At 44.6% G+C, this 12,984-nt stretch overlaps 1 protein-coding gene across 2 annotated transcripts in view; it reads left to right on the top strand.

Annotated features, from left to right (window-relative positions):
• The window catches only part of LOC138945730 (uncharacterized), a 17,730-nt gene that overhangs the window by 3,861 nt on the left and 885 nt on the right, over positions 1 to 12,984 (top strand). Inside the window, exons 2-7 of one of the 2 annotated variants that reach the window (XM_070317224.1) lie at positions 2,820 to 3,510; positions 3,888 to 4,090; positions 6,160 to 6,627; positions 7,614 to 7,789; positions 10,526 to 10,696; positions 12,072 to 12,984. The exon at positions 12,072 to 12,984 is cut by the window's right edge and continues 885 nt beyond it. In XM_070317224.1, coding sequence (XP_070173325.1) covers positions 2,824 to 3,510; positions 3,888 to 4,090; positions 6,160 to 6,627; positions 7,614 to 7,789; positions 10,526 to 10,696; positions 12,072 to 12,427 — 2,061 coding nt within the window. In that variant the 5' untranslated portion in view covers positions 2,820 to 2,823 and the 3' untranslated portion in view covers positions 12,428 to 12,984. Of the gene's footprint in view, positions 1 to 2,812; positions 3,511 to 3,887; positions 4,091 to 6,159; positions 6,628 to 7,613; positions 7,790 to 10,525; positions 10,697 to 12,071 lie in introns of both variants that reach the window. The other variant, XM_070317223.1, reaches the window with a different exon arrangement.

Below are 12,984 nucleotides of genomic sequence, written 5' to 3'. Positions count from 1 at the left end.
TCTCTCTCTCTCTCTCTCTCTCTCTCTCTCTCTCTCTCTTATCATCAATGACACACGCTTCCTCTCTCTCTGTCTCTAAGGACCGGTTGTAAGAAAAGGCTTAAACCTCTATCCTTGACCCAGGAATAAAAAAAAAAACACACACTAGATAAAAAACGCTGGCGCTGGACCCGAGTACTCTTCAGACTGGCTCGCTCCCCCAGTATGAAAATTTGTGTCTTGTGCACGTGAATTTAAATTTTTTTTTTTAAATTTTTTTATTTTACACAATTAAAAAAATTATTACAATAAAATAAAACATTAAAACGTTCATAATAAACAATAGTAAACAAGAATTAAAAAATAAATAAATAGATTGACCGCCCATGCCGGGAATCGAACCCGGATCACTTGGATTTAAAAAAAAGAAAAAAACAATTTACTTATTTTACACAATTAAAAAAATTATTACAATAAAATAAAACATTAAAACGTTCATAATAAACAATAGTAAACAAGAATTAAAAAAAAAAAATAAAAAATAGACCGCCCATGCCGGGAATCGAACTCGGATCACTTTGGCCATAGTCGGAAACGCTTTCCACCAAGCCACCAACTCTATCATTCGCCAGTGAACTCAAATGCCTATAGTCCTCGCGCAGTGGTACACGCACGCAAAGCACGCACGCACGCAAAGCCTGTATTGTCGCTGGCTTGGCTGAAAGCCTGGTGTCGTTGGCTTGGCTGTTCTTTTTGCCTCCTCCCGCCAAACCTCCCCCCGTTAAGAGTCGTTTTTGTGATTTATTTGGCATTTAGGTCCCAGGTAACATTATGAAGTTTTAATACGATCAATCGGACCTATTATCAAGTTAGTGTATCAACTTTTGAACGAACTGCGCCCAGTAGTTTCCCAGCAATAAGCTGTTAAGTCGAGACAGACAGACAGACAGACAGATACACACACACACAGACACACAATTAAAGTCTGTTGGACCCTAGTACTGCGTACTCGGGGAAAATCCATTTAAAAAGTGAACCCGCACTACATGGGGGTGTGCAAGGCCACAGCCAATCAAAACGATCAGCCTTGGCCCATGCGTTCCAGTTATTGGACCCATCACCATTCTCAGTGTGTGGCCCTTCGTGTGAAAAAATAGTGTGTGTGTGTGTGTGTGTGTGTGTGTGTGTGTGTGTGTGCGTGCGTGTGTACTTATATACTGATGTGTGTGTGTGTGTGTGTGTGTGTGTGTGTGTGCATGTGTGCGTGCGTGCGTGCGCGCGCGCGTGTGTATATACTGATGTGTATGTATCTGTGTGTGTGTGTGTGTATATACTGATGTGTGTGTATCTGTGTGTGTGTGTGTATATACTGATGTGTGTGTGTGTGTATATACTGATGTGTATGTATCTGTGTGTGTGTGTGTAGATCAGAGACGGTGAGTGGGACTGTTTACACCGCTAGGAGTCAATCAATCAATCAATCAATCAATCAATCAATATGAGGCTTATATCGCGCGTATTCCGTGGGTACAGTTCTAAGCGCAGGGATTTATTTTTTTATTTTTTATTTTTATTTTATGCAATTTATATCGCGCACATATTCAAGGCGCAGGGATTTATTTATGCCGTGTGAGATGGAATTTTTTTTACACAATACATCACGCATTCACATCGGCCAGCAGATCGCAGCCATTTCGGCGCATATCCTACTTTTCACGGCCTATTATTCCAAGTCACACGGGTATTTTGGTGGACATTTTTATCTATGCCTATACAATTTTGCCAGGAGAGACCCTTTTGTCAATCGTGGGATCTTTAACGTGCACACCCCAATGTAGTGTTCAGGAAGGGACCTCGGTTTTTCGTCTCATCCGAAAGACTAGCACTTGAACCCACCACCTAGGTTAGGAAAGGGGGGAAAAAATTGCTAGCTCCTTGACCCAGGGTCGAACTCGCAACCTCTCGCTTCCGAGCGTAAGTGCGTTACCACTCGGCCACCCAGTCCTGGTCCCGCAGTGGGGCACTGCGGTTATGAAATTAAAGGCCCCTCCTGTTTTTGGAACCGCAGGAGCTTTCTAGTTTGCTGTTAGGTAGATTTTTGGTTCCTCTTTCCTGTCATGCTCTCTTTTTCTTCATGAATTCTTTTCTTTTTTCTGCCTTCTTGCTCATTCACCTGTATTTTTTCCAAAAATCTCTTCTCTTGCCGCTTGTCTCGCGATTCATGTATAGTTTAATCTGTTAGTGTTCTGATGTAAGTCCAGCAGTAGATAGGTTAAGCCTATTTTAACATACTGGAAACTGGTAATCTTCCAGTAGGTATTAATTTAGTTTTACTAAAGCCTGCTGGGACACAAGTAATGGGTTAGTGCATTTGTAAACAGGAATCGCTTGACAAGTGGCCCCCTTCATCCCCCCTTCCTCGTCCTGATATGGCTCTGCGTAGTCGGCTGGACGTTAAGCAACAAATAAACAAACAAACAAACCCAGTCCTGGTGTGTGCCTTTAAGGATTATAAAGGTTTCAACTTTTCTGACTCGAAGATGGTAATCGACTGTCTCGGATTCACGCCAACTCCTTGATCACCCACATTCCGTTGATCTATTACTATTCATATTGAGGATTGATAGCCTATATACTTATATATAGAATATTTATTAATATTGAGGATGAAAGTCGCTTGTTCGTTTCAATGCTTGTTATTCTCTCAGCTGCCAGGAGACGGGTTTCGCATAACTCTCACTTACTCTATTACACATGTCGTATACATTTAGAGCGCCTACTTCCCTTTATTTGTATCAGATTATTAATATATTTAAAAAAAATTGTTATTTAGCTCACAGTTACATGGAGAAAGTCAAGGATTACGAAAACTACTGGCTGAAACGGGTAGACGACTGGTACCCGGAACTGAACCAGCGAGTCTACTTTGTACCCAACGTGCACATGAACAGACTCCACTACGAGACACACGCCATAGCGCGACAAGATGTGTTCACCACCCACCCGCCCGCCAAAGACAGACCGAGAGGCCAGAAGGGCATCGCGCTTAGTGACGCTGAAGATGACTTAGAAACGCAGCGAATTCTTGACTGCGTCAGGGCCATTGCGGATGACGCTTTGCAGCAGCGCTTTTTTGTGCTGACGCAGCTGGGGTTTGACAACTACCTGAGCGAGCTGCTGAACAACATAGCGGCTTCCCTGTTCCCCCGCGCAGCAGACTTTGATAATGAGCAGCTGAGTCGTGGGGAATTTGACCTGCTGCTCATTCATGCCACTCACGGTCTGTTGGTGGGAGAGTTGAAATCCATCGGGGACAAGTTCCGCGGGCGTTCTTTGACGGAGAAGGAGGTGAAGGCGACGGAAAAGAGGATACGAAAAGGGTTGAAACAGCTGGACAAAGAAGAGAAGGTGCTGAAACACCTGACCAAAGATTTGCAGCAACCGCCGCGAGTACGGAAGACTCTTCTACTTCCTAACTTGCAACAGTCACAGCTGTTTGAAGTGTTCGACAGGGTTCCTCAGTTAAAACAGGTTAGACTTTTTGCTTGGTTCATTGATTTGTTTGTTGATAGTAAAAGAAATTAGTTTAATTTGAGCAGCTAGTTCGTCATCATTTTGAAGGGGGTTTCCACAACTGTCAGAAACCTAGACCTTTTAGGTGGGTTTTTTTTTCTCAAAAGCAAGCACCGATGCATAATGCTCACGACTGGTGATAGTGCTGTACCTTACGCACGCACGCAAGCACGTACGTACACACGTGCGCACACACGCACGCACGCACACGTTCACACGAACGCACGCACACACACAAACACGCACACAGACACACAGACACCCGCACACACACATGTTCTAATGCTCTCCGGCCAAGCTTATATCAACCCCAAGAGATTTTGTTTCCTCCTCAGGATATGAGAACATGTCTTGACCCCTACAAAGACAGCCTTGAACCAGAAGACCTCTGTCTCCTAGCCGATGACGTCCCCGAGCGAGAAACGTCGTATGACATCACAGATGAGATCATGACCAGACTAACAGAATGGTTTGAACGTGTGTTGCTGGCTGCGGGGCCAGACGAATCCTTCTCACAGTACAAGCTGACGGTAGCAAGGTTTGTGTTAGTGCTGTTTTGTGTTTGTTTCCTTGTAAAAGCCTGTCCTTAACTGGGCCAAGTCGACTAGGCGAAGTATACTTCACGAAGCTGGTGTCAGGAAGCTTTAGCACTGAGTTTTCGGTAAAAAGACTTCACGAAGTCGACTTCGGGCTCAATAAAGCCCGTCCTTAATTGAGCCCGTAGTCGACTACACGAAGCTTCGCGAAGTCTTTATACCAAAAACCCGCAGCTACGGCGTGATACTTTGACCCCAACATCGCTTCTCAAGTTTTGACATGCGAAGCTTCGCCGTAGCTCGCAACGAAGTTGGTTTTTTTGTAAGAAGAGTGCTTTTCGATTCAAGATGGACGACGAAATCAGACTCAATACCATAGTGAAGAATGCATTTATCGACTTTGGTTGACCCAAAGTACAAGAACTAACCTCCTACCTGTATTATTTCATACTGCGATGCATTGACATGTCGAATGAAACTCAAAATCCCAGCGCTCACGCCAACTGGTCCCGGCCGTGCTCAGTCAACGAAATAGAACACATACAATTAACTTACGTCATCATCAAGTACGTAAAGTACAATTTGTGACGTAAAGTACTCAGAAAGAAGCACACCACGCGCTGGTCGAGACTACGCGCATTTGAGACGCCAAGACATGAAAAGATAACTCTCTTTTCCGCCATAGTGCCTTCCCTTGGACTGCGACGAAGTCTAGTTCCGGTAGCTTCGCGAAGTGAGCTACGCGTAGTCGACTTCGTCCAATTAAGGACCGGCTTTAGGGACCGTCTTTAAGCCTGTCCTTTATTGGGCGAAGTCGACTACACGAAGTATGCTTCGCGAAGCTGGCCGCACGGAGCTTTAGCACTGAGTTTTCGGTAAAAAGACTTCGCGAAGCTGGCCGCACGGAGCTTTAGCACTGAGTTTTCGGTAAAAAGACTTCGCGAAGTCGACTTCGGGCTGAATTAAGAACTGCCCTTAGTGTTGGGCTTTGGCAGCCTAGTTCCTTGTTTTATTCTTCTACCCCTGCTATTTCCATGTTTCTTCTTCTTCTTCTGCGTTTGTGGGCTGAAACTCCCACGTACACTCGTGTTTTTGCACGAGTGGATTTTTACGTGTATGACCGTTTTTACCCCGCCATTTAGGCAGCCATACGCCGCTTTCGGAGGAAGCATGCTGGGTATTTTCGTGTTTCTATGACCCACCGAACTCTGACATGAATTACAGGATTTTTTTTGCGTGCGCACTTGGTCTTGTGCTTGCGTGTGCACACGAAGGGGGATAAGCCACTAGCAGGTCTGCACATAAGTTGACCTGGGAGATAGTACAAATCTCCACACTTAACCCACCAGGCGGCCGCGGCCGGGATTCGAACTCACGACCTTCCGATTAAGAGGCCGACGTCGTACCACCCCGCCACAGCGCCCGTCTATTATATTTCCATGTTGCGAACACGTCACTTGGCTGTTTTCTGTTTACTACTTTTAGCGTTGTCTTGCGTACGTTATTGTTGGCAGAATTTAATTGTTTGTTTAATTGTGATCATACTTAGTTTTCATTTTCCGTGAGCAGTGTTTTGATTTTGTTGCTTCACTGGGAGGTCAACTTTCCTGAGTTGAACTCTGTTCCTGTGAGATTGTTTCCCTGACCAGCTCATGGAATTTTAGAAATCCCAGATGATTTGGGGCATCATTTCTTCTTCTTCGTCTTCGTTCATGGGCCAAAATTCCTACGTTTACTCATGCTTTTGCACGAGCGTTTAATTTTTTTTTAACGTGTATACCACGCCATTCAGGCAGTCATACGCCGCTTTCAGGGGATGGGCATAACTGAATCTTGGAATCCGTGCTGAATGGAAAAAAAATTCCATCTCACACGGCATTAAGTCTCAGGAAACATGAATACACGCATGCAGGAAAAAAAAAATATGGGTAGCGCCGTATGTATGGCAGCTCGCTTTCACCGGGGAGAAAGCAGCCCGAATTTCCATGAGGGTAACCTCACTGGACTGTAAATCTTATCCAATCCATCCAATCCAATCCAATCCATCCAATCCAATCCAATGTTCTGACAGGTTCGCAGGCCCGGCAAGCACGGTGCCAGTTTACTGTGTGAACGAGCCACGTGAGTCTCTCCACTACCATCTGCACACAGAGGGGCAGGCAGTCTCCTTAACAGCCGCGCGCTACACTCATCGTCTGGTTCTGCACCCTTCCCAAGTCAACCTCTTGCGCCAAGACGAACCTCGCGTCTTTCTGTTCGGTCCGCCTGGCACGGGCAAGACCATTATCCTCGTGTTAAAAGCGCTGCAGTGGCTCCAGGCCGGGTTCCAGGTGATCGTTCTCAGCGCTCACTTGGCATCCCAGGCAGCGTCCTACATGATTGAACACCAGGTGAGACAGATGGCAGGCGAGGAGGACGCCAAGAGACTGCTCCTGTTGGTGACGGACAAAAGCAGGGTTTTAGAGGAGCTGCAAAAACTGGTGGACGAAGAAGGGCGACTCTTTGTTATTGCGGACGAAGCAGGATGGTACAGAGAAAGGTCAGTACTGCGCCAGGTTGCTATGACAACTGCAGTAAGTCTGCTGTTTGTCAAAAGAATACAGTTATGGTTTTTTTTTATGTGTTTTTCCCCCTCGTTCAGTGTTATTGTTTTGTTGTTTGTTGTTGTTGCTCTGTAAACCTGACGGGTTCATTTAAGCCTTTTAGTCCTCTAACAGTCAAGTGTGGTACAGTGTGTTTAGACACCGTGCAAGGTACACAGTACAATTATCACACTCACACAACAAACGAGTGCAGACAAATTAAAGAAGAGAGTCAGTGTAGTTCTCAAGTCTGGATTTTGTTTCATTGCAAGTTCACGAGAGGTAGTCTCTTCAATTGCAATTCCACCAAACGCAGTAATGTTACTACAAAAAGGTGAAATCACCCGCTTTTCTATGTGTAAGGTTGATGCATAGACTTGCATTCTGGGCGGGGATGTAGCTCAGTCGGTAGTGCGCTGGATTTGTATTCAGTTGGCCGCTGTCAGCGTGAGTTCGATCCCAGGTTCGGCGAAAATTTATTTCAGAGTCCAATTTGTGTGCAGACTCTCTTCGGTGTCCGAACTCCCCCCCGTGTACACTACATTGGGTGTGCACGTTAAAGATCCCACGATTGACAAAAGGGTCTTTCCTGGCAAAAATTGCTTAGGCACAGTTAATAATTGTCTACCTATACCCGTGTGACTTGGAATAATAAGCCGTGAAAGGTAAATATGCGCCGAAATGGCTGCAATTACTGGCCGTATAAAATTTCATCTCACACGGCATCACTGCAGAGCGCCTAGAACTGTACCCACGGAATATGCGCGATATAAGCCTCATTGATTGATTGATTGATTGATTCTCTCAAATATCCTAAAGTTTACTATTGTCAGTGATAGAGCAACTTTGTACCAACGTTATACTGTTCACCATCAGTTAGAGTCAACTGCAGGATGTTCTCAAGCTTTACTATCCTGTCCTTTCCATGTTGTGATTTCTCCAGACACCTTTGTGACGATCTGAACGAGAAAGTCCCCAAGCTACACCTATGGGCGGCACACTGCAGGAAGTACAAACCACCAGAGTGTCTGGAGCTGTTCACCCTCAACCAACCTCTACGCTTTCCGCCCGTCGTCATGAGAGAAATCCAGAAAACTAACGTCTTCAAAAAGTACTCCAGTGAGTTGTCCATGATTTGAAAGGAATAGACAGGCGCAGTGGGCTAGTGGATAAGACATCGGCCTCCTATGCGGAAGGTCGCGGGTTCGAATCCTTGCCGCGCCTGGTGGGTTAAGATGAAGAATTGTCCGATTTCACAGATCAACTTATGTGCAGACCTGCTAGTGCCTTATCCCCCTTCGTGTGTACACGTAAGACCAAGACCAAGTGCGCACGGAAAAGATCCTGTAATCCCTGTCACAGTTCGGTGGGTTGTAGAAACATGAAAATACCCAGCATGCTCCCCCCGAAATCGACGTATAGCGGGATGAAAACGGCCATACACGTAAAAACCCACTCGTGCAAAAACATGAGTGAATGTGGGAGTTTCAGCCAAAGAACGAAGAGGAAGAAAACGAAAGGGAAAACGCTCTCAGATTTGAAAGTTATGCGATGAGGTTCAGGGTTTGAAATAACGGTACCATGCAGCACTGTATTCTCTTTGCAATAACAAGTATATTACAAACTTTTTTTTCTTCTGCGTTAAAGGTACTGAACTTGTCAAATCTAGGTGCACGGAGCCCCTGGGGCTTTTAGTCATACCTCAGGCAGCTATCCGTTAGAACAACTACCAAGTTTCATTGACTTGCACCCAAAGAGTCAAGAACTGCGATTTTTTTACGAATTAATTTCGTACTCGGACCCGGCTGGTCTTGACCTATTTTTGGATCTAAATTTAGATCAGGTAGATCACCACATCATGCACAAAAAGACACGTCACTAGCAAACTATGTCAGACGTCATCATGAGTTTGTGTAAAACAAAATGGAGGCCAGAATCACTCAGTTGAATCGAACTCCGACCAAACACCACGTAATAACTAGGTTAATTTATGCACTCGCGTGAACAAGAAACTGTCGAGCTTCACAGATGTCGTCGTTGGGTAGTTTTGGGTTTGTTTTACTACCATAGGAGGATTTTTGAACTGTAAATGCACTCAGCTGCAACAAAAACGCAAAACGAAGGCTGTGAGCTGCACTGTGCCTTTAATAGGCTGAAACTCACACGTCCACTCATGTTTTTGCGCGAGTGAGTTTTTACGTGTATGGCCATTTTACCCCGCCATTCAGGCAGCCATACGCCGATTTCGGGGATGCATGCTAGGTATTTTTGTTTTTTGATATCCCACCGAACTCTGACATGGATTACAGGATCTTTTTTCATGCACACTAGACTTGAGCTTGCGTTTACACGAGAAGGGGGAATAAAGCACTAGTATGTCTGCACATAAGTTGACCGGAAAAATTCGAACGCTCAACCTTCCGCATGGGCGGCTGGCGACTTATTCAATAGACAAAAGACATTTGTCCCCCTTCCACTTGAAATAGGTTGACGTTTGACAGATATGTTGAAGCAGATCCACCTTAATAAATAAATTTATTTACTCTGAAAGGTCCGAAAGAACTGGGTTTTTCTTTACGTCTTAAACAATATGTCTGTGCAAAAGTCATAAAACAAATTTGTCTCGTTAGTGTCTTTCGAGCGAGCTTCTGGACAATTTATAAAAAAAGTTTATTTTGTGTGTTATGTGTTTGTTTGTCTGCCAGCTTAAAAGACCGCTTGGTCAAAGATCAATGAACGTAACGTTTTTTGTTGTTGTCATAAATATTAAAGGCACAGTAAGCCTACCGTAAACCATCACAGAGCTCCCCGAGCGTCTACATACAGTACAAGCATACTTCCATTTGAACGCTCACCGAACGGGAACATCCTGGCTGCTTTCTGTCGAGCGTGAGAAATGTTCAAAGAATTTATTTTCGTGGACTTGGTCTTCTACAACAATGGCGCCTCGTTTTGGTGCTGGACGGCTGTTACTGATGAATATTCAATACCGGAAATCACGCCCGGACAGTAAGCCTCCCGTAAACCATCACAGATACTGTCAGGCTTTTACACACAGTAGCTGAGTACAAACACCCTTCCATTTGAACGCTCACCAAAACGGGAACATCCTAGGTGCCCTACGTAATAAGAGCGAGCAATTTTTAAAGAATTAATTTTGCAGATTGTCAAAAATGAGTTACTTCCCTTCGGGTCTCATTATATCGATGTATACTGGCGATAGCCGTTGATCGATGATTATCAGAATGTTTTTGGACCGTGGTGCGTTTTTGCGCTAGACCTAACTTTTAAAATCTAAATAATAAATTGACAGCTTGTTACACAAACATTCTTTAATCATAAGAATTTTTTTTTTCATCAAGACAAGATCAGTACAATTTGAAGTTTTGAAAGTTTGAAAAAAGAAAAGCCCGGAAGCAGGGTCACGCAAGGGTCGTAGCAGACGACGGTTTATGCATATCGCCGTTCCTCTCAACAGTCAAAAGCCATCGCTAGAGTTCTTGTGAACCACAGCCGTTTGTTTCGTGCATAAAAACGTGCTATTGTAGATAAGCTCACATCGAGTCGCATTCAAATGACTAACTGACGACTACATTGTGAAAAAGGGAAACTTGGATCACACGGGTTCACGATGGCTCAGGGGTAAGACAAACCACGCAAAAATAAATTCTTTGAAAATTGTTCGCTCTTTACGGTGGGCACCTAGGATGTTCTCAATTGGTGAGTGTTTAAATGAAAGGGTGTTTGTACTGTGTGTAAACGCCTGACCGTATCTGTGATGGTTTACGGGAGGCTTACTGTGCCTTTAAGTTCCAATAACGTACCTTTTTCTTGTTTTTTGATTCTGTGCAAAAGGTCCCTATCAAGAGCGCACAGTGTCCGACGCTCCAATGCCAGCCGACGGACCGCCCGTGCGCTACGTGTACCACCAAGGTGAAGGTCACTCAGAGGGCAGTCCTGGCGAGTGCGTGCAGTGTGGTGTGCAGGTGGCAAAAGAGCTCGTCAAACTTGGCGTTGGCCAAAACGGTGTGTAGTTGTATGCATTTTCTTGCAGCCAAAGGGGAGGGTGATAGGGGTCAGAGACATGAGAGAGAATGGGTAAGCGGGAAGTGTGATCAAAAGGAAATGCGTTCGTGTGCGCGCCTGTGTTTCTTTCTTTGCGTGTGAGTTTGCGTGTGTGTGTGTGTGTGTGTGTGTGTGTGTGTTTGATATGTGTGTGTGTGTGTTTGTGTGTGTGTGTGTGTGTTTGATATGTGTGTGTGTTTGTGTGTGGTGTGTGTGCGTGTGTGTGTTTGTTTGATATGTGTGTGTGTTTGTGTGTTTGAAATGTATGTGTGTGTTTGTGTTTGATAATGTGTGTGTGTGTTTGATATGTGTGTGTGTGTGTTTGTGTGTTTGATATGTGTGTGTGTGTGTGTGTTTGATATGTGTGTGTTTGTGTGTTTGATATGTGTGTGTGTGTGTGTGTGTTTGTGTTTGATATGTGTGTGTGTTTGTGTGTTTGATATGTGTGTGTGTGTTTGTGTTTGATATGTGTGTGTGTGTGTGTGTTTGATATGTGTGTGTGTGTGTTTGATGTGTGTGTGTGTGTGTGTGTGTGTGTTTGTGTGTGTGTGTGTGTTTGATATATGTGTGTGTGTGTGTGTGTGTGTGTGTGTGTTTGATATATATATATAGGCCTATATGTGTGTGTGTGTGTGTGTGTTTGATATGTGTGTGTGTGTGTTTGATATGTGTGTGTGTGTGTGTGTTTGATATGTGTGTGTGTGTGTGTGTTTGATATGTGTGTGTGTGTGTTTGATGTGTGTGTGTGTCTGTGTGTGTGTGTTCGTGTGTGTAGGTGTGTGTGTGTGTGTGTGTTTGATATATGTGTGTGTTTGTGTTTGATATGTGTGTGTGTGTGTTTGTGTGTGTGTGTGTGTGTTTGATATATGTGTGTGTGTGTGTGTTTGATATGTGTGTGTGTGTGTGTGTTTGATATGTGTGTGTGCGTGTGTGTTTGATATGTGTGTGTGTGTGTGTGTGTGTGTGTGTTTGTGTGTTTGATATGTGTGTGTGTGTGTTTGTGTTTGATATACATGTGTGTGTGTGTGTGTTTGTGTGTGTGTGTATGTGTGTTTGATATGTGTGTGTGTGTTTGTGTTTGATATGTGTGTGTGTGTTTGATATGTGTGTGTGTGTGTGTGTGTTTGTGTGTGTGTGTGTGTACGTACGTGCGTGCCCGTCAGTCACTGTGTCTGTCCGTGTTAGTTTTGGACAGTGTCTCGTTCTTAAGCAAATATAACAATTGAGCGGATTCGTCCTTTGAAAAGACAAATGAACGAAATGTTTGGCCGACATAGTCTCGTAGTCGAACACATTCATAATGCTTATTACTTTTTCTTTCTATTCTATTTTTCAGAAGTTGACGACATTGACACGACTTCTGTCCCAAGCCCTGACCCTCTGCTCTTCAAAGATGTCCTACTGGTGACATATATCAAAGATCCTTTTGCTGGCGTCATCACACCGGCTGGCGGCATCATTGATGGATTACGTCTCGTGAACATTCCCGTCACCATAGTGCGCAATGAGGACAGCAAGGCGGTGGCAGACTTGGCTTCTATGACGCAGGACGTTGTCATGGCAGCAGAGTTTAGTGTCGTCGGTGGCCTGGAGAGGAAAATTGTGGTGGTGGTCGACTCGCCCATCTATGACGATAGGTTCTACTCGACGTCACGATGTACGTCACAACTAATCTGGGTCACCGTACCATGACCAAGACCACAGGTTTAATATGTGGCATGATATTTCCTGCGAGCAGAAAAGTTCTTGTTGTGAAGCTTGATAGTAATCATCAGAAATGATTGCAGTTATTTCCCTTTAGTTCCCAACTGTCACGTGACTGCTGATCACTTCCTCTGTGCATATGTAGCACAAGGAGACACGCCGTGTGCGCGGAGGAGAGAAAGTTGATGATGCTGAGGCATGCAGTGCTAGAACAAGTTGGGAAGCCATAGAGAAGACTGTCAAAGATGGCATCTCCCTGCCTGGCTTTCCAATTTACGACTTGCAGTAGGGTTTGGGACTGAGCGTATGGTGGCTCCATAATTAGTCTCGGCTTTCCCCTTTGTTGGGGGACAACAAACTTCCGGTGTATTTTTAGAAAAGTGTCACAACCGCGCGGCGTCAAATATATCATAACGGTCATGTCTGTAAGCAAAGGGACGTAATCGCTTCACATTTTTCCACAGCTGAAAAGTGATTGTGAATCTCTCGCTGTCTCTGCGAAAAGAAAAATAGGAAAGGGTAAAATAAGTTTCCAAATTTTGTAA

This window comes from Littorina saxatilis, linkage group LG13 (genome assembly GCF_037325665.1).
Source record: "Littorina saxatilis isolate snail1 linkage group LG13, US_GU_Lsax_2.0, whole genome shotgun sequence".
Lineage (NCBI taxonomy): Eukaryota > Metazoa > Mollusca > Gastropoda > Littorinimorpha > Littorinidae > Littorina > Littorina saxatilis.
The sequence above is the reverse complement of the archived record's forward strand: the minus strand, read 5'-3'. Positions and strand labels throughout refer to the sequence as shown.